This window comes from Eptesicus fuscus, chromosome 7, assembly GCF_027574615.1.
Source record: "Eptesicus fuscus isolate TK198812 chromosome 7, DD_ASM_mEF_20220401, whole genome shotgun sequence".
In the NCBI taxonomy this organism is placed as follows: Eukaryota; Metazoa; Chordata; class Mammalia; order Chiroptera; family Vespertilionidae; genus Eptesicus; species Eptesicus fuscus.
In genome coordinates this window covers 18,698,253-18,718,018 of record NC_072479.1, presented here as the reverse complement: position 1 = coordinate 18,718,018, position 19,766 = coordinate 18,698,253, and the positions used below count along the sequence as shown (strand labels likewise).

General features: G+C 46.4%; 1 protein-coding gene across 1 annotated transcript; it reads left to right on the top strand.

Moving 5' to 3' along the window:
* Positions 1 to 1,995: 1,995 nt before the first annotated feature.
* FGF23 (fibroblast growth factor 23) lies at positions 1,996 to 9,354 on the top strand. The gene is made up of 3 exons (XM_008143841.3): positions 1,996 to 2,197; positions 7,487 to 7,590; positions 8,911 to 9,354. The coding sequence occupies exons 1-3, from the start codon at positions 1,996 to 1,998 to the stop codon at positions 9,352 to 9,354; spliced, it is 750 nt and encodes a 249-aa protein (XP_008142063.1).
* The last annotated feature ends 10,412 nt before the right edge of the window (positions 9,355 to 19,766 follow it).

The following is a 19,766-nucleotide window of genomic DNA, read 5'->3' as shown; positions in this document are numbered from 1 at the left end:
AAATGCTTCGTAAACTATAAAGCCTTGTGCAAATGTAGGATAACATATGCCCCTCCCCTTTCACCGGCACCTGTATGATTGTGCATCCCATCATGCTTTGTGTAGTGGCTACTTACCTTTACCTCCCTTCTCTACTAGCCTGTGAGCTCCTTGAGGCAGGGGTCACAGTTTGCTCTCTCTTTAATCAACCACAGTGTCCAGCCTGATGCCTGAACATGGTATGCACTCAACAAATGGGGACCTGGAAAAGTCGCAGCCTCCTGTGTGTGTTTTTCTGGGATGCGTCCCAGCAGCTTGCGCCCTGTTGAGCTGCATGTGCTAGGACTGTCCTCCATCACCTGTAGCTTCCCAGAGGGCACACCTGTGCAGAGCATCTGTGAGGCAGGTCCCATCCTAGGAGCCAGGCACCCAATAGACCAGTGGTTCTCAACCTTTCTAATGCCGCGACCCTTTAATACAGTTCCTCATGTTGCGGTGACCCCCAACCATAAAATTATTTTCTTTGCTACTTCATAACTGTAATTTCGCTACTGTTATGAATCGTAATGTAAATATCTGTGTTTTCCGATGGTCTTAGGCGACCCTGCTAGCGGTTCTCAACCTGTGGGTCACAACAATATATTTTTATTGATGTCAGAGAGGAAGGGAGAGGGAGAGAGAAGTAGAAACAATGATGAGAGAGAACCATCGATCGCGACCCACAGGTTGAGAACCGCTAGCAGGGTCACCTAAGACCATCGGAAAACACAGATATTTACGTTACGATTCATAACAGTAGAGAAATTACAGTTATGAAGTAGCAACGAAAATAATTTTATGGTTGGGGGCCACCACAACATGAGGAACTGTATTAAAGGGTCGCGGCATTAGGAAGGTTGAGAACCACTGCAATAGACACTAACTGTGGGGACTCCCTGGCCTGCCACTCACTCCTGGGACCTTCCTGGGCTCTGACCCCTGTGCTCAGCCAGCAGTCTTCCGGTCTTCGTGAGGTCTCTCAATGAGTCTCCATACTATCGGGGAGACCACAATACCAGTTCAGTTGCCCTAGACCAGGGTAATATAAATGATGTTGCTATGAAAAAGGCTCTTAGACTTATTGAATTTTGAGTCCTGCCTGCAGTTGCCTCCTCAGGGCCAGACCAAATGATTTCTTGGGCCTGATACGGCCCACAGGCTGGGCATTCCCCAGCCTGCCCTAAACAGCCCAACCAGGGAAACTGAGGCATCAAACCTCAGCATTTTGTAGAGCAGCAGAGACTCAAGGCCTTGCTTTCCTTCTTCCTGTCTGGAACTTTCCCCCCAAATGGCAACCTTGGTTTTGGTCCCTCTGCTCTCTGCTCCTGTATCTTCATGGGGTGGGGTGGGGGTCTCAGAGAATCCCAGTTGCCTGGTGGTATTCTGTATTATTTCTGTGTCCTTCAAAACACCCACCTGTGCTGCACACAGAGAAAGCACTGGACACATTGTTGCTGATTGGGATGGAAAGGAGCAAGAAAACCAAAATGAGTAGACTCATTGGGAGATTAATTGCACAGGAGTCTATTGACCGCATGACTGAAGCTGGATTTTTTTCGGAACCGCTGGCTGCCTTCACATTTCCTGGTGGAAGTGGGACAGGTCAACAGAGTCATAGATAACTTTTGCCCACACATCATTCACTTCTTGGAGCGTTGGCTTGAAATTGGTGTGTGTGTGTGTTGTGTGTGTGTGTGTGTGTGTGTGTGTGTAACCGACGTGCCTTCTGTGAGCCTCAGAGTTCTCTGCACTCTCTTCAAATGAGCTGATTACAACACAGAGGATGTGGAGGTTTTCCTGGTTGATGTCACACTGCTACCCTTTAAAAGCCCAAGGGGGAAAGGAGGGAATCCAGCCTGGGATCCTCACGCCAGATACCCACCAGGGGGAAGAGGAGAAAAAGGCCAGAGAGGCTGCCCCGAGTCAGGGAGGCAGTGTCAGGTTTCAAACTCCGCACCAGCCAGTCAGAGAGCAGCGATGCCAGGGGCCCGCCTTGGGTTGCTGGTCTGCGTCCTGGCCCTGCACTGCATGGTCAGAGCCTATCCCAATGCCTCCCCACTGCTCGGCTCCAGCTGGGGTAGCCTGACCCACCTGTACACGGCCTCAGCCAGGAACAGCTACCACCTACAGATCCACAAGGACGGCCATGTGGACGGCACACCCCATCAGACCATCTACAGTGAGTAGAGGCTTCATTCAGGCTGGGAGGAAGGGGAGCTCCTTTGCCCATCCCCTGACAGGGACATGGGGAGACCCTGGGCTAGACCAGAGGGTTAATCCAGGTGTGTGTGTTTAAACCTTGGGAGAAGATTCTGCCACCATCCTAGTTAACACTTACTGGTTTCTACCGACATGAATAACTTCTATCTTAACTAAAATCCTTCTTCCCACAATAGCAGCCACTTTCCCTTTGTCTTGTCCAAAGAGTCAAGATGTACATAAAGAAAGGCAAGGAGGTTCAGAGGGCAAAGCCAGATAGGTAAATAGTCACTGAGTTTTAGCTTATGAGCTTTGGGCTGGGTTAGCAATGGAGGTTGTGAAGGAGATGCCAGTGTCCAATTCCGATTTGAAATAGCTGAACTCAGGGGCTCTTTCCAACTTTGAGTTTCTTGTATTCTGGCCTTTTAAAATTTTTCAGGAAAAATGTATAAAAGACAGACTATCCAGGTATGTTGTCTTGATGGGCCTGACCATGTGCACAAACCATTCACGACTCATCTATCTATCCATGCATGCATCCATCCAACAGGTCACCGGGCGCTTCAGAGCTACCCAGTTCAGTACAAATCAGTAGCAAATGAGCTAGTTGGAAACTCTTTGGCAACATGAGACAACTAGAATGTTTTAAAGATTACATTTGTGGAATGTTGGATCACAGTCCACAATAGTCAATCAATTATATATGATTCATATGAGGGCCCTTTGGTGTGCATCTATTAAGAAATAATGAGGCAGGAGGACGAATGGATATTGAAAAAGACAAGGTCTTCTATTTTACTAGACTATGTAAAAATTACTCTAAGAATACAGAAAAATGCATACTGATTAAATATAGAACAAATTAAAGGAATGAAAGAGTAATCACAGTCTCTGTTTAATTACAGAAAACTAACGATTTGCCATATATTGTACTAAATTATTTAGTAATTTTCCTACGGCCTTGCTGTGTGCAAGACAGTAATTCTGCTAAGAATCAAAGGTTCTTAAACCTGGTAGCAAGGTATATGCACATGCAAAACCAACAGTTCAAATCTCTTCAAGTGCTCAATGGATGGTGATAAGAGATTAGAGGAGGAAGAAAAGGTCTCTCCAAATACCAAAAAGGTTCCAGAACTCAACGGGATAAGGTAGGATTCAGGAATCAACATCTTGGAAGCCAAGTTTGAGTCTAATGGCAAAAATCTGAAATAAATCTGGATATACTTGATACATCCAAAGTGCTGCTCATTTTATCCAATGGGTGTTTAGCAGAGCCTACGATGTGTCTGACATCATGCAAAGCTCTGTGACTGCAAAGGAAGGCACGGCCCTTCAAGCACTTCATCTTGTCTCCCAGCTTATTATCAGACTTCTCGGAAATACAACTTTTGCAGCTCCCATGGAGGGTCACCCTTACTTCCACGGCAAAGTTTAACGTACACGAGTGGCTTATGGTACATTGTTTTGATTTCCATAGATGGAAAGGGCTCCATACAATTAGAGAATGCTTATAAAACTTGTCTAAAATCAAAGACATGTCCCCCCAAAGACATGTCCTCCTGAACAGGACAAAGTAGACCGGTGTGAGCCGGCTGTGATGGGCTGAGTGCTCCAGTGTATGGGGCTCAGCCTACTGAGCAGGCAAGCCAAAATGTAGAACTTTCCCTCAAATATCCACTGGTGTCAGGCCCAGAGAAGGCACTGAGTATTAGTTGGAATGAATTAAAATGACTGAGAAGACGTAAAATAAACTAAACTGATTTCAGATTTTTTTATTTTACAGAAAAGTGATTTTGTTTTGTCAAGGAACTCAGGTCAAGGTGGTGGATGGGAGACACTTTTCCTAGTTTGAATAATCTATTGTACTATTCAAATCAGGTATCATGTGCATTACCAAAAAAAATGCATACATTAAGATAAATGTTACCAAAAAGAATAGAGGAAACACTGGCGTATGTAGATAGGTAGGACAACTAATTAACAGAGGATTTATAATTACCTCCTCAATGAGTGTAAAGCAACACGTTTACACTGATGGGAAGGAGTGGGTGGGTTTTCCCCTCTTAAGTAATTATAGATTTCCAGTGAAATCTGTTTCATTGGATTGCTGTGCTTTATTAAATTCTTGATCAATAGCTGAGTACCCCGTCTTTGGTTGTTGGTCACTGTGAACTTATCTACCTACAAGATTCTATAACCTCCCTTCGGACTCAGCACTGATGGCAGGGAGCCTCTCCAATGTCTGTGTCTCCTGTCCTGCTATGAACAAGGCTCCCCTCCCACTCCCCATTATCCCCCACTTTGTGGAAACAGCAGAGAAAAGATGCTTACAACCCCTAGTTAATGTCCTTTCCTAGATCCAGGTAATTTAATTTCCTCCATCTTCCCCACTGGCATTTTCTTTATTTGAAGGTGAATTATCCTCGGGCTCCTTAATCCTTCAAAATCTTATCTTTCTTCTGGGGAGCTGGAGGTACTTTACACAGATCATCTTACTTGTCACTTACTATGAGACTAGAACAGAGCAGATAATTTTCTACTTTAACAACAGAGGGTGAGGCAAAGAGGTAATATAACAATTACCAGCATTTAGAAAGTGCTTTTACAATGGATAAAAATATTATCGCATTGCATCCTTTAGACAATCAAATGAGGTGATTCTACTACTTATGAGAAAAACAAAGGTTAAGGAAATTAAATAACTCACTCAAGGTCACATAGGTAGTAGATGACCTAGAGGATACCATGAGCCCAAACCTGTGCTTCTTACAGGGCCTCACACACCACCCACTGTGACTAAAAGAAATGTCCATTCACTCTGCCTGGCTCCAACAGGTTGTGACTCAAACGACCAGTGATTTAGTCTTTCCTTCTGCTGAATTCTGCCCTCGCATCTGCGCACTGTGAAAACATGCCTTCTGAAATGGCAAAGGGAACAAAGGCTTTCTCTTATATTTTCTGGTTTTCCCGTTGGCTTATGTTGGTTTGATTCAAGTCTGAGCATCCTCCATAGCCAGCTGCTCACTGTTCCTCTGCGGGCTGATTTCTACTAGGACTGGCCCCGGAGACCAGGAGCAGGTGTCCCATGCACACTGCACACAGTGACCCTGAGCACAGGATGTCATAACGGCAGGTCAGCAATACTGTTTAATGCCTTTCATTTGCTCAACACTCTCGAGTCATTTTTACAGCCATCGTCCCATTTGATTCTAATTGTAACCCTATAAAGTGGGCAGGACAGCTGTTACTATTCCCTTTTCACAACTGAGGAAACTGAGGCAAGAGCAATGACCTGCCCAAGGCTACAAAGTCAGTAAGAAGTATAACTGGGACTGGAATCCAGTTCCTGGTTCAGTGCTCCTTCCCTGACCACTTGCAGGGGCGGCGAGCTGGGCTCCTTGCGGCCAGAAATGTGTGGGGCCTGGACTTTGTCTTCTGATGATTTCTGTTGGAGACAAGCTACAAGGTGATAGGAAGAGGATGTTAGGTCCACTGACCTTAGTTTGAATCCTGCCTTAGTTTCCACAACACTTAAGCTGGGATGCTGCTACTGCCAATATTAATAATATTAGCAATACAACCGTTGTTTTGAGAATTTAAAATACATCAAGTTCTTAGTGCACAATCACTCAAAAAGTTACTCAGTGTAAAGAAAATTCATCAGGACAGAACTATTCCTTTTAAATTTCTTAAGTTTCTCTCAGGGCTTACCACAAAATTAGCCACCTATTCGAGACACATAGGCAGACCTAATTATGGAGCAATGCAAATATCCTCCACACCTCGCATACCCCACCCCACTTCCAGAAGCTTCCCTCAAGGCTAACCCTCAGCCAAACTTGGAATCAAATTAACTTTCCTCTTTGGCCTCCTCCTTTCTCTTCATTCTAGACTTGCTCCCACATCATTTCCTCTGTCCCACGTCATTCTGACTTCAGTCCAGATCAGGGTCTGTTCTCAGCTCGTGTCTAAGAATTGACTGCTGCTCTCCTCAGAGGTCTTGTATTGATCCTATATGGGGTTGGGGAGGAGACGGCTGTAAGTCAACCCATGAAGTGCTACCACTTACTGGGAACATACCATTTCTAAAAGAGGGATTTGAACCACTACCTGGGCTCCTCCCTGGGGGCTGAGGCCAAATGAGATGCAGGGGGAAATTCTGTGGGAAGCAATGGAAGTGGCCTTAAAGACTTAAGGAAATGATTTTCAATAGAAAATGTCAGGTAACCAAACAGCATGTGGGCATAAGTCTTGCTGAATTGTACCCTTGCCACAAAACAGAAAGCTTTAGGCTTTCTTTAATGAGGCATTGGTACTTGTTAAAATTGCAAGTTTCCATGGGAGTGGGTGAGGGGGTTACACTTAAAACTGTTATCAATTATTTAAGGTGTAGGTAGTGTGAATGGATTTCGGGCCCTTGCCGGAGATTAGTTTTTGAGAGACACATTGAAAGACCGTGAGAGACAGCACCTTGAGGGGACATCACCAAGTGAGAAAAAGACAAAGAACAGCAATAAAGACCCAAGAAAAAAATCTATCCATTCCTATTCAACATGGAAACATAAACCATCTGGTTCTAAGTAGCTCCCTCTGGGGGACACACTAGTTATGTAAACTTAAAGCAAGGGGAATGAAACACGTGCTGCAATAGAGGTGTAGGCATTGTGCTGAGAGCTGAGAAGAAAGAACAATTAATGATGAGGGAGATTAGCCTGGCCTTGAAGGATGAGTGACTTCAATAAGCAGAGAAGAGAGGGGAAGATCAATTCTAATACAGTTCTTGACATATGATGGGTGTTGACTGAGGTACCAGTGACATTTCCACAGCTACTCAGGTTCTATACGTGCAAGCTGGATCCTTGAAAGACATCTTGGTATAGATTTTAAAATCACAAAGGCAGAAGCTTTGGGGGAATGTGACTACCACCACAAACATGAAGCGGTATTAGCCAGGCAAGGAGAAGATAAAGACAGTGCAGGCAGGGAGAGAAACATGTGTAGGTGAAAGAATGCCGGGAGTTCAGAATGCTCCATGCAGCAAGAGGGTGAGGAGCAAGGTAACTGGGGGAGAGGGGATAAGAGTGAGGGTGAGTGGGAGTCAGAAGAAATGAGGCTGAACAAGTAAGTGCAAGGGGAGGGTTTGTGAAATCATCATGACCATTAAAATTAATCAAGGGAAGATTCAGGAAGGTAGGTTTTCCAGAAGTGCTCGAAGGTGGGAACAGGATGTATGTACAGCGAGGTTTGACCTGAATGCTTTTCCCCACAGGTGCCCTGATGATCAGATCGGAGGAGGCTGGCTTTGTGGTGATAACAGGTGTGATGAGTAGGAGATACCTCTGCATGGACTTTAGAGGCAACATTTTTGGATCCGTGAGTTTCTTTTTGTGCTGATTACCATTTGCAAATAATTATCTTTTTTTTTTTTTGACAGAACATAGGTGTTTATAGCTTGAAGTTCCATTTGCAGAATATCTTGATGACTTGTTTTCACTGAGTACTTTTTTCAGTCTCAGTAGTAAATGCTCAGGTTTATACGCCTGGGGTTTGAACCCAGGCTGTCTGGCTCTGGGGCCCAAACTCTTAGCCTGTAGTCTGGCCTGTTAGTTTTCATCTGTGTGTCTAACACAGCACCTTGTGTGTAGCCAAGGGTCCTTCAGCCATGTAAATTCATGTCATAAAGTGCATTAGGAAGGGTGAGAAGCCACAAGTGTCTTCTTGGTTCTGTTACTAGACCTCCTTGACCTTGGTCAAGCCCCCTCATTCCTCTAAACGTCAGTTTCCTTGAATGGAAAAAGGAAAGTGGGACAGACCATGTGCCCTGTGGGGCTCCCCCTAGTTAAAGATTTCCAATTAATTTTCTCTGCCCCTACTGTGCTGGCTGGTCCTTCAGACTGATAAGCAAAGGATTTCCCAAACTACAGGTTGCAGGCACAGTCCAAAGGATTTTGAGGTGGAACAATAATGGGACTGCTTATCTCAGGAGCCTCTTATCCACCAGAAAGACCCACCAGAAATTTCATGAGAGCAATGACTTTCTGTTTTGCTTACTGCTGTGTCCCAACATCTATAACGGTATCTGACCCAGAGCAGAGAAATACCTATTGAAGAAATATAGAAAATTAAATGAACAAATAAGTAGCTGTTGGTGGCAGACTGAGGGCTCAGACCTGGGTCATCTGTTGCTAAAGTTCACGTCCCTAACTCCCAAATCACATTTTCTCTGATGTGAGTACCCTCACTTATGTTTGACCCTTCCAGCTCCCCATCCCATCCCCTTTCTCCTTCAAACCCCATCCCACCCCCTTTCTCCTTCAGACTCCATTCCACCAGCCAAAAGAGGGCTCAAAAAGGTAGAGAGCTGGGAGGACAAGGCTGCATTTAAGTTAGCCCTCCCTCCAGAACCAGGCACAGGCGCGCTGCGGCTCCGTCCGCCCTCGCCCACCTCCAGGCAGGGGCTGTGAGCCCTGTGGCTGCCACGCCCTGGGGGTGGAAGCTGCGGTGGGTGCCTAAAGCACCAGTGAAAACCACGTCTCCCCAGCCGGGTGAAATGCACCTCCCCACAGAGTAGTCGGGAGGGATGGGGCTCCTCCCAGCACCTGCTGCCTCCAGACCCCAGGCGGGTCGGCGGGAGCGCGGGGCGGGGGCGGGGGCGGGGGCTGGGCCGCCCTCACGGTCGCCCCCGCCTTGCAGCATCACTTCAGCCCCGAGAGCTGCAGGTTCAGCCAGCAGACGCTGGAGAACGGCTACGACGTGTACCACTCGCCGCAGCACCGCTTCCTCGTCAGCCTGGGCCGGGCCAAGCGGGCCTTCCTGCCGGGCACCAACCCGCCGCCCTACTCGCAGTTCCTGTCGCGGCGGAACGAGATCCCGCTCTTCCACTTCCACACGCCCGCGCCGCGCCGGCACACGCGCAGCGCCGAGGACGACAACTCGGCGGCCGACCCGCTGGTCGTGCTGAAGCCCCGGCCGCGCCTGACGCCCACGCCCGCCTCCTGCTCCCAGGAGCCGCGCAGCGCCGAGGACAACAGCGTGACGGCCAGCGACCCGTTCGGGGTGCTGCTGAGCAACCGGGTGAACGCGCACGCGCGGGGGCCGGGCGGGGAGCGGTGCCGCCCCTTCCCCAGGTTGACCTAGGACCCGCAGAGGAATGCTTCTCGCACCTTTCCGAAAGCCCGCCGTCTTTACAGGGACAGCTCCCCGGACACGCCAAGGGAGGGGACGTGGGGTCACCGATGATGTGTGCCTTTAGCCGCTTCTCTCCCTTCCCTTCCCTAGGAAAGCCCCTGGGAGCCTGCCTTCGAGGCCTGGGGGAAAGGGGTTTCACTGCCTTCTTCCACCCACCTAAACCACCTTTCTGAATGCAGCCCCACAGGTAAATTCGAAATGTCCGCTTCCCTGCGGAGAGAGAGGATTTCTCCCTTCCTTACAGACGCCTCTCTTCTTAACCAGTTTAGCACTGGAACCAGAGCTGCGGTTTAGTGAGCTCACGGCCCTGCAGGTGAAGGGAAGAGTCAGTGCCCAGCAGTCTTCTCCTCTGCCCCTTGCATTTGTTCCCTTGGCCCTGTTGGGATTCGAAATTTGTAACCTTGACCCAGGGCAGTAACAGCCGAACCGGGCAAACGGATGGGAATCCTAATCTCAAGCCTTTGTTCTTCCTTGAGCATCTCTGGAGAACAGCTGTCAAAAAAGATGGGTGGAAGCGGGTCAGAACCTAACCAGAATGCTCAGAGAACGGAGGCAGAAATCCAGCTAGGAAACTCCAGCTGCCCCGGGCCGGGCGCCCCTGGCCATGCTCTCCAAGCAGCCAGAGCCAGAGGCCCGAGGAGCACCCTGCTCCGCTCCAGGTGGCCATGGCACAGCCGCGCCTCGGGCCGGGTCTTTGGCTCTAGAGAACTGGGCCTGAGGAAGAGTCTGGGTACCGGCTCCGGAAAATCTAGCCTGCTAGGATTTGTTTTTTCAAAATGGAAATAAATCCAGACTCTCCTAAGAGGCATTTCGTCAAGCCTCTACTTCCAGGTCGAGTGGCAATCCATTCTGGATGGATTATAAAAATGTCACAGGGGAGGGGCCCTGAGAGAATGGGGCTGCACTGGGCTAGGAACTCTGTATTCTGGTAAATTCTGCCCTCTGAGTGAAGTGGCATCACGGACTTGGGGGAAGCGAAGTCCTATAGCCAGGGCACCTGAGTGAAGGAGGTAGGAAAAGACCGCACTGCATCCCATCTCTACCACCCACAGCAGCGGCCGGGGGCTGGTTAACACACTCCCAGGCTGACAAGTCTGGGTCTTAATCCACTTGGGAAATGGGGGGCATTAAATGAAGACAGCTTTCAGGCCAAGGAGCCCCAGTACTACCGTGAGGAAAACCAAACCTCACAGCTGAGGAGCACCAGACAGTGGGGCGGCTGCTCAGTCCTCACTCTAGTCTTACCCTCCGAGGTAGGTCTTCCTACAGCGGGGCCCCATTTTCCTACCTCTACTTAAATGGTTCCCCCAAAGAGCAGAATATTAACAAGCAGACTTAAACAACAGCTTCTTCCCCGTCACTCTTTTCCCCCACTGCTATCATGTACCCAACATTAGAATCATCTGTTCTTTTTACTTATGAGAGAGACATTGGACAACTGTTTTTGCCTAATGGTTTTAAGCTGAACTTGAAGAACTAGTTCCTTTTATGAAGCACCAAAACTATAATACTATGTAGCAGTGCATGGCAAATATTCTCTTTATGTAGTTTTCATTTTCTGTTGGAGATATTATATACTGTATAAAAACTATTGGAAGCTCCCCAATACTGATGGAAAATTCCCAAAGGACTTTAGTAGAAAACTGGTTATAATCTCACAAACTCAATACCAACTATTAGGGGGTTTTCTCTTTGGCAGTGCCAAGATAGCCCCCACAATTTCCTGTCTTGAAGCACATGGCAATATTTATTTATTTATTTGGAAGACTTTGCCTATCGCTCTATATTTATAGATATTTATAAATATGTAACCCCACCGTTTTCCTTTCTTCTGTTTAAAAGAAAAAATAAAATTCATCTCAGCTTCTAGTAGCTTTTCCTCTCTGTGTTACTACATAAAAGCATGTCACAATATGATAATAAAAGGGATTATGGGAGGGGAGCCTTGGGGGAATCCAGAGAAGACAAAGTTGTAAAAGATACCAGAATTAAAAGAAAATTGTTGAATTTATTAGGGTTACATTGGTTAATAAATTTATGTAGATTTCAGATGCACACTCTATAATACATCATCTGTATATTGTATTGAGTGCAGGGAATATGGGAACTCTTCCTACTAAAAAATAGTCTATTAAAAATATATAGAAGGAACCAAGATGGCAGTGTAGATAAACATGGTACTCACCACCTCCCACAACCACATCAAAATTATAACTAAAATACAGAACAACCATCATTCAGAACTGCCTGAAATCTTACTGAATGAAAGTCCTACAACTAGATAATTAAAGAAGAAAGCACATTGAGACTGGTGGGAGGGTTGGAGGTGCGGAACACACTGGTCTGAAACCCACGTGTGGTGTTTCTAATTGGGAAGGATATCTTGGCTGTGGAGGCCTTCAATGAGGAGCAAGGGGTCCCAGCCCCACACCAGACCCCCTCAGCCTAGGCTCCCAGAGCTGGAAAGAGAATTCCCCTTAACTTCAGGCTATAAAAACCAGCTGGGATTGTGGCTGAGTGACACAGAGGCTGCCAGAGTCCCAGCAGTTCCTCCTAAAGGGCCAGCACATGCCGTTACTCAGAATCATTCCCTCTGAGCTCCAGCACTGAGGCAGCAGCTTGGGGGCATCCAGAGACATATGGGGAGGAACTGGATTGTCTAGCATCGGGGCAAGAAGTTGGGGGAGGCTTTCTCCCAGATAGAGGTGCTCACAGGGTTCATTGTTCCTATGCTGAGACCTCCCCCATCATAGAACTGACTCACAGTTGCCATATCTGAGGCTGTTCACTCCACCCTAGAGATTCCCTAAGATTTCACCTCACCCAATTTGCAGATCCACCCAAGCTGTTTGTAGCAGCTTTTCCATATAAATGGCCTGTCCTGGCTCAGGCCTCAGGATTTCTTAAAATCTCTCAAACAAGCTGTAGCTAGAGTCAGCATGCCCCAAACCTATCAATGAGGCCCAAGACCCGACACTAGCACCAGCCTGCCTTGCTTCACAGTTTGGCCTCGCCTGGGCACTTCCAAGCCCAATACAAATAGCAGCCATCTGCAGATCACTCTGTAGCTCCTGCCAGGTGGCCCCAAGCAGTGCTTGACTTTGCACCACCCAGGAGACCCCAAAGCCAGTGCACCAGGTGGATAGCCTCAGACCATGCCAGATTACAACCCTACACATCCACACTCAAGGGGCAGACTCAGTGGGCACCAAAGCCCCACTGAAGCAAGTCCTGCTCCATAGAAGTGTCTCTTGCATAGCAGTTCTTCCATTGTAGTTGCAGCTGGTCCTCATAGACAATTGGTCTGGAGGTCAATTCTTCCTAGTAATGCTAACAGTAATCAAGGCTCAACTACAATAAGATTGCACATAGCCCACACAGGGGCGCACTTAGAGTACCAGGCTCAGGTGACTGTGGAGACTGAGCCACTGGGGGCGCCAGGGGGCGTGGCTGGCCTGCAAACCACCAAAGGCCTGGGGTGGGGTGGGAACCAGATGGAGGGGAACAATGGGGGGAAACAGGGGGGCATCTGTAATACCCTACAGGACACCTACTCCACAAGACCACACTACCAATTCCAGGAGACATAACAGCTCTAACTAATACATAGAAATAAACACAGGGAAGCAGCCAAAATGCATAGACAAAGAAACATGTCACAAATGAAAGAACGGAGGAAATCTCTAGAAAAAGTAGTAAATGAAATGGAAGCAAATAAACTACTAGATACAGAGTTCAAAACAATGGTTATAAGGATGCTCAAGGATCTTAAGGAGAGCTTCAAGCGACTTAGTGAGAACATCAAAGACATGAAAAAGAAACACTCAGAAATTAAGCATATACTAACTGAAATAAAGAGTAATTTACATGCCCTAGCTGGTTTGGTACAGTGGATAGAGCATCGGCCTGCGGACTGAAGGGACCCAGTTTCAATTCCAGTCAAGGGCACATGCCCGGGTTGTGGGCTCGATCCCCAGTAGGGGGTGTGCAGGAGGCAGCTGATTAATGATTCTTTCTAATCATTGATGCTTCTATCTCTCTATCCTTTTCCCTTCCTCTCTGACATCAATAAAATACATATTTTTAGAAATGAATACCTTACATGGATTCAACAGTAGACTAGAGGTTGCTGAGAATCAAATCAGTGATTTGGAATATAAGGAAGTGAAAAACACCCAATCATAACAGTGAAAAGAAAAAAGAATCCAAAAATATGAAGAGAGTATAAGGAGCTCCTGAGACTTCAAGTGTACCAATATTTGCATTATGGGGGTGTCAGAAAGAGAAGAGAGAGTGGAAGATACTGAAAACTTATTTGAAGAAACGACAGAAAACTTCCCCTACCTGGTGAAAGAAATAGATTTACAAATTCAGGAAGCACAGAGAGTCCCAAACAAGAGGAACCCAAGGAGGCCTACACCAAGACACATCATAACTAAAATGCCAAATGTTAAAGACAAAGAGAGAATATTAAAAGCAGCAAGAGAAAAGCAGTTAGTTACCTACAAGGGAGTGCCTATAGGACAGTCAACTGATTTCTCAACAGAAACTTTGCAGGCCAGAAGGGAGTGGCAAGAAACTCTCAAAATGATGAGTAATAAGGACCTACAACCAAGATTACTTTATCTAGCAAAGCTCTCATTTAAATATATTTTTTATTGATTTCAGAGAGGAAGGCAAATAGAGAGAGAGATGGAAATACCAATGATGAGAATCATTGATCGGCTACCTCCTGCACACCCCACACTGGGGATTGAGCCCACAACCAGGACATATGCCCTGACAGGGAATCAAACCATGACCTCCTGGCTCATAGGTCAACACTCCAACACTGCCACACCGGTCAGCAAGCAAAGCTCTCATTTAGAATTGAAGGTCAGATAAAGAGCTACACAGAGAAGAAAAAGCTAAAGGAGTTCATCACCACCAAACCAGTATTACATGAAATGTTGAAGGGTATTCTTTAAGAAGAGGAAGAAGGAAAGAAAGATAAAAAATATGAACAATAACATGGGAATAAGTACATATTATCAACAATTGAATATAAAAATAAACAAGCAAGGAATCTAATGAACAAAATAAGCTGATGAATAAAATAGAACCAGAGGCATGGAAACATGGAACAGACTGATGAATCTCAGAGGAAGCAGGGGAGGGGGAGTGGGAAGAAATCAATCAAAGATCTTCTATGCATATATATATTACATATGGTTGGTAAAGGCCTGGGGTGGGGTGGGAACCAGATGGAGGGGAACAATGGGGGGAAACAGGGGGGCATCTGTAATACTCTCAACAATAAAGATTTATATATATACTAGAGGCCTGGTGCACAGATTTGTGCACCGGTGGGGTCCTTCAGCCTGGCCTGTACCCTCTCACAATCTGGGACCCCTTGGGGGATGTCGAACTGCTGGTTTCGGCCCAATCCCTGCAGGCTAGCCTGCAGACCCTGAGTGATGGATGAATGATTATTCTGACACATATTTCTGTAAATGATTTCTCTGACATACATTTCTGTAAATAAGACTAATAATGAATTAGTCTTATGAAAATTAACAACTGCTCATTAAAAAACACTATTAAGAAAAACATCCTATCTAATAAAAGAACAATATGCAAATTAACCATCTCTCGGCTACACCCACAAGCCACGCCCACCAGCCAATCAAGAGCGAGTATGCAAATTAACCCAAACAAGATGGCTGCGGTCACAGAGCGAACAGGAGGCTTGGGTTGCCCCCGGCGATGGAGGAAGCCAAGCTTTCCGCACACCCTGGCCAGCCCAGGCCTCCACTCAAGGCTATAAAGTTTCAATTATAGAAGATAAATAAATCCCAGATACCAGGGCCTCCGCTTCGGTCGCCAGGGGGCGTGGCTGGCCTGCAAACCACCATAGGCCCCTCACCCAGGCCACCCAACACCCCAAGGGAACCCCCACCCTGATCTGGGACACCCTTCAGGGCAAACCAGCTGGCACCCACCCATGCACCAGGCCTCTATCCTATCTAATAAAAGAGTAATATGCAAATTGACCATCACTCCAATACACAAGATGGCTGCCCCCATGTGGTCAAAGATGGCTGCCCCCATGTGGTCAAAGATGGCTGCCCCCATGTGGACACAAGATGGCCACCACAAGATGGCCAGCAGGGGAGGGCAGTTTGGAGGGACCAGGCCTGCAAGGGAGGGCAGTTGGGGGTGATCAAGCCTGCAGGGGAGGGCAGTTAGGGGTGACAGGGTGGCAGAGGAGGGAAGTTGGGGGCGACCGGGACTGCAGGGAAGGGCAGTTGGGGGGGACCCAGGCCTGCAGGGGAGAGCAGTTGGGGGGGGGACCAGGCCTGCCGGGGAAGGTAGTTATGGGTGACCAGGCCTGCAGGGGAGGGAAGTTAGGGGCAAACAGGCTGGCAGGGGAGCAGTTAGGCATCAATCAGGCTGGCAGGGGAGTGGTTAGGGGGTGATCAGGCTGGCAGGCAGAAGCAGTTAGGGGCAATCAGGAAGGCAGGCGGGCGAGCAGTTGGGAGCCAGCAGTCGGACATCCCTTGAGGGGTCCCAGATTGGAGAGGGTGCAGGCTGGGCTGAGGGACCCCCCACCCCCCGCCGTGCATGAATTTCGTGCACCGGGCCTCTAGTATTTTATAACAAATATTGTTTATTTTAAAGGAACCAGACAGTCCTATTTGCCTGCCTCCTTAGGTTTTTATTGTAGTAACAGCTTGAACCAAAATTAACCTCTAGATACTATCAGCAGGGTAAGTATCCTTGAGAAAATACATGTATCTTCAGTGTCCTTTAAACAAGGACGTTTTGAAGTCTAAACATAAAGATTTCAGTAAAACACCAGGGGACTCAGACTTGTTTGTAAAAGTCAAGGCAAGGTCTGCCACCTTTGGCAAGAATCCCCTAGAGGGCTCTGACCTTTCAAAAAATCCTCCTTACAGACTTTCCAACCAAGTCCCATGCTTCCCCACAGACCTCACCTCAACCACTTACCTCATACCATACACCAGAATTAATTCCATATGAGTCAAAGACCTAAACATAAAAGGTAAAATTATAAAGCTTCTAGAAAAGAACAATATTGTCATAACCAGGGGTTACCAAAGATTTCTTAGACTATAGAAAACAATAACCATAAAACAAACACAATAATAAAGTAGTCTTATGAAAATTAACTTCTCATTAAAAACACTATTAAGAAAATCATATTTTATAACAAATATTGTTTATTTTAAAACAAAGTTTATAAATATGTGTGTATGTATATTTATACACACTCACTCACATATAGATGACAAAGAACTTGTCTCTCCAAAATATATACAGAACTCAAACTAAAAAATAAAGATAAACATAATTATACAAGAGATTTAACAAAGGAAGCTATGTAGCTAATATATGTGAAAAGGTGCTCTGCATCATTAGTTAACAAGGAAATAAAAAAAATGAAAACACTGTGAGATACTACTACACACCCAACAGAGTGGCTAAAATTTAAGACTAATAACATCAAATGCTGGTGTGGATGTAGAGCACCCATAACTCTCATATTTTGTTGGTGAGTATACTAATACAATGGTTCAACTACCCTGGAGAAAGGTCTAAGTGTCTTGTATAATAAGCATACACCCATACCTACCCAGCAATTGCATTCCTAGATGGTTACCCAAGAGAAATTGGATTTCCCTAAATAAAGTAGTATTCCTCCCTTTAGGCTTGATCCCCTTATCCTCCTTCATTTTTCTCAATAGCACAGACCACACTGACATGTATAGACTATCTATCTTCCCTGACTGAATATAGGTTCCACAAGAATGGGGACTTTGTCTGTATTTTATTTGTTGCTATATATTCACAGTTCTCATAATAGTTATAATAGTTCTTTTTTTTCCTTTTGACATTAACTTTTTTTTTCTCTTTTTTTTTATTTTAATGAATCTTTATTGTTCAGATTACAATTGTTTCTCCTTTTTCCCCACATATCTCCCCACCACCCAGTTCCTACCCCCCCTCTTCCCTTACCTCCCCCCGCGCTGTCCTTATCCATAGGTGTATGATTTTTGTCCAGTCTCTTCCCATACTCCCCACACAGACACCCCTTTCCCCCTGAGAATTATCAATCCACTTCCATTCTATGCCTCTGATTCTATTAAGTTCACCAGTTTATTCTGTTCCTCAGATTTTTAATTCACTTGACTTTTAGATTCACTTGTTGATATATATGTATTTGTTGTTCATAATTTTTATCTTTCTTCTTCTTTTTCCTCTTTTTAAAGAATACCTTTCAGCATTTCATATAATGCTGGTTTGGTGGTGATGAACTCCTTTAGCTTTTTCTTATCTGTGAAGCTCTTTATCTGCCCTTCAATTCTGAATGATAACTTTGCTGGGTAGAGTAGTCTTGGTTGTAGGTTCTTGCTATTCATCACTTTGAATATTTCTTGCCACTCCCGTCTGGCCTGCATGGTTTCTGTTGAGAAATTAGCTGATAATCGTATGGGAGCTCCCTTGTAGGTAACTAACTGTTTTTCTCTTGCTGCTCGTAAGATTCTCTCTTTGTCTTTTGCTCTTGGCATTTTAATTATGATGTGTCTTGGTGTGGTCCTCTTTGGATCCCTTTTGTTTGGGGTTCTGTGCGCTTCCTGGACTCGTAAGTCTATTTCTTTCATCAGGTGGGGGAAGTTTTCAGTCATTATTTCTTCAAATAGGTTTTCAGCATCTTGCTCTCTCTCTTCTTCTGGTACCCCCATAATTCTGATGTTGGTTCGCTTGAAGTTGTCCCAGAGACTTCTTACACTATCTTCAACTTTCTGAATTCTCTTCTCTTCATGCTTCTCTGGAGGAGTGTCCTTGGCCTCTTTGTATTCCAAATCTTTGAGTTGATTCTTGCAATCCTCTAGTCTGCTTTTGGGTCTCTGTATAATATTTTTTATCTCAGTCAGTGTATGTTTAATTTCTAGTTGGTCCTTTTTCATATCCTCAAGGGTCTCATTGAATTTATCGGCCTTTTCCATGAAATTCTTGAAAAACCTTATAACCGTGGTTTTGAACTCTATGTCCAGTCGCTTATTCTCCTCCATTTCTTTGGTTTGTGATCTGTTTCCTTGCCTTCTCATATTCTCTGCTTCCCTGAGTTGGTAGGGTAGTTTTGTCTACTAGGTGTCCTATTGGTTCAACGGGTCAGCCTCCCAGTTACTTGAGGTGGACACTCTTGGTGTACCCTTGTGTACTGTGTGTTCCCCAGCAGGAGCTACAGCAAGGGCTAGTTTTCTCCTCCTTTGCTTGGGCGGTTTTGGAGCAGTCTGGAGCTATAGTTGGTTAAGCTGCCACAGAACAGGCCATTTATATGCAAAAGCCGCTGTGTGGAGCCTGGGCGGGTTTGTAGAATGTGCGGGGCGGGGCCTCAGGGCGGGGCGGGGTCTCAGGGCGTCACTAGGCTGGGGCGTGGCCAACGGCGATGGCTGCCATCAGCCGTCTTTGCCTTTCCCGTTTCCAAGTCCCTGCGCCCCGCGCACCAGCGCAGTAAACAATGATTGCTGGGCGCACCTCTGCAAAAAAGTCACTCTCACTTTCTGACCCGATGGCCGAGAGTCCAGGTTCTCCCCGTAGGCGTCTGGGTCCCCCGAGTGTCCCCAGAAACTGGATTTCAGAGTGATCGGGAGCTTGTCTCCCTGCGGGTTGAAGAAAAGCCACGCACCCAGCCGCCCGCCGCCGCTGCCGGCCCGATTCGCGTGCCTCCGTACCTCAGCTTTTCAGCGATTGTGCTCCTTTCTCTTCTCAGCTGTAAATCTTCCACTGAGCCAGCTTTCCCGTGGTTCTGGGTGGTAGACGTTTTTGTCTTTTAGTTGTGTTTTTGAAATTGTTGTGTGAGGCAGCAGATTAGTTGTTTAACTATGCCGCCATCTTGGTTCCTCCTCGACATTAACTTTTTTAATATTTCAAGAAAAATGATTTTAAATATGTTACATGCAATAAACAATATTTCAAGAAAAAAAAATTTTAAATATATTACCAAAAACTTTACTAATCTATATTAAAAGCCTAAGCAACCGTCGCAACTGAATGGACGACCGAACAGTTGTGTGGGGTGACCAGGCTGGCAGGGGGGTTAGTGAAGGGCAACCAAACGACTGAGCAGCAGGCTGCATGGGGCGACCAGGCCGGCAGGAGGGGCAGTTGGGGGCAACCAGGCCGGCTGGGGGGGTGGGGGAAGTTGGGGGCAATCAGGCAGGTGAACGGTTAGGAGCCAGCAGTCTAGAATTGTGAGAGGGATGTCAGATTGGAGAGGGTGCAGGCTGGGCTGAGGCGACCCTCCCCACTCTCCCGCCCCATGCATGAATTTCGTGCACCAGGCCTCTAGTATG